The sequence below is a fragment of the Chiloscyllium plagiosum genome, chromosome 43 (assembly GCF_004010195.1).
Source record: "Chiloscyllium plagiosum isolate BGI_BamShark_2017 chromosome 43, ASM401019v2, whole genome shotgun sequence".
Taxonomy (NCBI): domain Eukaryota; kingdom Metazoa; phylum Chordata; class Chondrichthyes; order Orectolobiformes; family Hemiscylliidae; genus Chiloscyllium; species Chiloscyllium plagiosum.
This window is the reverse complement of record NC_057752.1, coordinates 16,146,789-16,151,008: the sequence shown is the minus strand read 5'-3', so window position 1 is coordinate 16,151,008 and position 4,220 is coordinate 16,146,789. Positions and strand designations below refer to the sequence as shown.

At 52.2% G+C, this 4,220-nt stretch overlaps 1 protein-coding gene across 1 annotated transcript in view; it reads left to right on the top strand.

The window, feature by feature from the left end:
- Positions 1–4,011, top strand: part of LOC122543270 (hydroperoxide isomerase ALOXE3-like) — a 38,975-nt gene extending 34,964 nt beyond the window's left edge. Inside the window, exon 8 of the mRNA XM_043681749.1 lies at positions 3,826–4,011. Coding sequence (XP_043537684.1) covers positions 3,826–4,011 — 186 coding nt within the window. The remainder of the gene's footprint in view (positions 1–3,825) is intronic.
- Positions 4,012–4,220: the final 209 nt, after the last annotated feature.

Sequence of the window (4,220 nt, the reverse complement as noted above, 5' to 3'; positions counted from 1 at the left end):
CACACACTGACCCTCACTGGGGTACGGGTTCTCACACACACTGACCCTTACTGGGGTACGGGGTCATATACACACACTGACCCTCACTGGGGTACGGGTTCTCACACACACTGACCCTTACTGGTGTACGGGGTCATATACACACACTGACCCTCACTGGGGTATGGGGTCATATACATACACCGACCCTGACTGGGGTACGGGGTCATATACACACACTGACCCTCACTGGGGTACGGGGTCATATACACACACTGACTCTCACTGGGGTACTGGGTCATATACACACACTGACCCCCACTGGGGTACGGGGACATATACACACACTGACCCCCACCGGGGTTCGGGGTGATATATATACACTGACTCTCACTGGGGTAGGGGGTCATATACACACACTGACCCCCACTGGGGTACGGGGACATATACACACACTGACCCCCACCGGGGTTCGGGGTGATATATATACACTGACTCTCACTGGGGTAGGGGGTCATATACACACACTGACCCCCACTGGGGTACGGGGACATATACACACACTGACCCCCACTGGGGTTCGGGGTAATATAAATACACTGCTCTCACTGGGGTATGGGGTCATATGCACACACTGACCCTCACTGGGGTACGGGGTCATATATATACACTGACCCTCACTGGGGGATCATATATATACACTGACCCTCACTGGGGTACAGGGTCATATACACACACTGTCCCTCACTGGGGTACGGGATCATATACACACACTGACCCTCACTGGGGTTCAGGGTCATATTCATACACTGACTCTCACTGGGGTACACGGTCATATACACACAGTGACCCTCACTGGGGTACGGGGTCATATACACCAAGTGTCCCTCACTGGGGTACGAGGTCATATATACAGTGACTCTCACTGGGGTACGGGGTCATCTATACACATTGACCCTCACTGGGGTACGGGGTCATATACACACCCCGACCCTCACTGGTGTACGGGGTCATATATACACACTGACCCTCACTGGGGTACAGGGTCTCACTAACACACTGACTCTCAATGGGGTACAGGGTCATATACACACACTGATTCTCACTGGGGTACGGGGTCATACACACACTGACTCTCACTGGGGTATGGGGTCTTACACACACACTGACCCTCACTGGGGTACGGGGTCATATACACACACAGTGACCCTCACTGGGCTCCGGGGTCATATATATACACTGACCTCCACTGGGGTACGGGGTCAAATATATACACTGACCCTCACTGGGGTATAGGGTCATATATACACACTGATCCTCACTGGGATACGGGGTCATATGCACACAGTGACCCTCACTGGGGTACGGGGTCATATACACACACTGATCCTCACTGATATACGGGGTCATATAGACACTCTGACTCTCACTGGGGTACGGGATCATATACACACACTGACTCTCACTGGGGTTCAGGGTCATATTCATGCACTGACCCTCACTGGGGTACAGGGTCATATACACACAGTGACCCTCACTGGGGTACGGGGTCATATACACCAAGTGTCCCTCACTGGGGTACAGGGTCATATATATACACTGACCCTCACTGGGGAACGGGTCATATATATACACTGATCCTCACTGAGGTACTGGTCATATACACACACTGACCCTCACTGGGGTACGGGGTCATATCTATACACTGACCCTTACTGTGGTACGGGGTCATATATTTACACTGACCCTCACTGGGGTACGGGGTCATATATATACACTAGCACTCACTGGGGTACGGAGTCATATACACACACTGGCACTCACTGAGGTACGGGGTCATATATACAGTGACCCTCACTGGGGTACGGGGTCATATACACACACTGGACCTCACTGGGCTCCGGGGTCATATACACACAGTAACCCCCACTGGGGTATGGGGTCTCACACACACACTGACCTTCAATTGGGTACGGGGTCATATATACACACTGGACCTCACTGGGGTACGGGGTCATATATATACACTGACCCTCACTGAGGAACAGGGTCATATACACACACCGACCCTCACTGGGGTACGGGGTCATCGACACACAGTGACCCTCACTGGGGTACGGGTTCTCACACACACTGACCCTTACTGGGGTATGGGGTCATATAACACAGTAACCCTCATTGGGATACGGGGTCATATATACACACTGACCCTCACTGGGGTACGGGCTCATATACACACACTGACTCTCACTGGGGTACGGAGTCATATACACACATTGATCCACACTGGGGTATGGGGTCATATACACACACTGACCCTCACTGGGGTACGGGGTCATATACACACACTGACCCTCACTGTGGTTCAGCGTCATATACATACACTGACTCTCACTGGGGTACAGGGTCATATACACACAGTGACCCTCACTGGGGTACGGGGTCATATACACCAAGTGACCCTCACTGGGGTACGGGGTCATATATACAGTGACTCTCACTGGGGTACGGGGTCATATACACGCCCTGACCCTCACTGGGGTACGAGGTCATATACACACACTGACCCTCACTAGGGTACGGGGTCATATACACACACTGACCCTCACTGGGGTACGGGGTCATATACACACTGACTTCCACTGGGTTACGGGGTCATATATATAAACTGACCCTCACTGGGGTATGGGGTCTCACACACACACTGAGCCTCACTGGGATACCAAGTCATATACACAGCGACCCTCACTGGGGTACGGGGTCATATACACACACTGACCCTCACTGGGATACGGAGTCATATACACAGTGACCCTCACTGGGGTACGGGGTCATATACACACACTGACCCTCACTGAGATACGGAGTCATATACACAGTGACCCCAGTGGGCTATGGGTCATATACACACTGACCCTCACTGGGATACAGGGTCATATACACACAGTGACCCTCACAGGAGTACAGGGTCATATACACACAGTGACCCTCACTGGAGTACAGGGTCATATACACACAGTGACCCTCACTGGAGTACAGGGTCATATGCACAGTTACCCTCACTGGGGTACAGGGTCATATACACACTGTGTCTCACTGGGGTACATTCCCCCACGCACTCACCGACTCTCACTGGGGTACAGTCCCACACACACACTGATTTTGACTGGCGTACAGTCCCGCACACCCACTGACTCTCACTGGGGTACAGACACACACACAGACTCTCACCGGGGTACAGTCACACACACACACACTGACTCTCACCAGGGTACAGTCACACACACACACACAGAGACTCTCACTGGGGTACAGTCACACACACACACACACACACTGACTCTCACTGGTGTACAGTCTCTCTCACACACACACTCTCTCTCACTTGGGAACAGTCTCTCTCACACACACAGACTCTCACTGGGGTACAGTCACACACACACTCTCTCTCACTGGGGAACAGTCTCTCTCACACACACAGACTCTCACTGGGGTACAGTCACACACACACTCTCTCTCATTGGGGAACAGTCTCTCTCACACACACACACATTGACTCTCACTGGGGTATAGAATCTCACACACACACACAGACTCTCACTGGGGTAAAGTCCCACACACACATACACACACACCTCTGACATTCCCACTGACAGCATGATCTCCACTAACCAGTGTTAAAAATCACACAACACCAGGTTACAGTCCAACAGGTTTATTTGGAAGCACTACTTTCGGAGCGCTGCTCCTTCGTCAGGTGGTTGTGTCACACAGAGTAATGCTCAGTATCCAGCACAGAGCTGGGCGTGATGTGACTGCCTCCCATCTATTGGTCGTGTTCCTCAGCATCTGACAGATGAGAGTGAAACCCCTGACCAGTCAGTTGGCTGGGGTCTGGGTGGCAGTACTTTGACAGCCAGCCCTGAGGTGACCTGGGTTATCAGAGGCTGGAACACAGCTGGCTCCCAGGGCTACCTCTATCCTACTGCTCCTCTTCGATCATTACCATCTCCATGGCAACACGAGCTGTAATTTGCAAAGGAAATCTGCAGGATGACAGCAGCCTGACCCATCTCCTCATTCCCATGTGGGAACAGCCAGAGGGGTAGAGACAGAGAGAGAACCCAACAGCGTTCCTGATAGAGCCCAGTGCAGATTAGATTAGATTCCCTACAGTGTGGAAACAGGCCCTTCAGCCCAACCCTTCTTCAGGAAGGGCTTATGCCCGAAACGTCGATTCT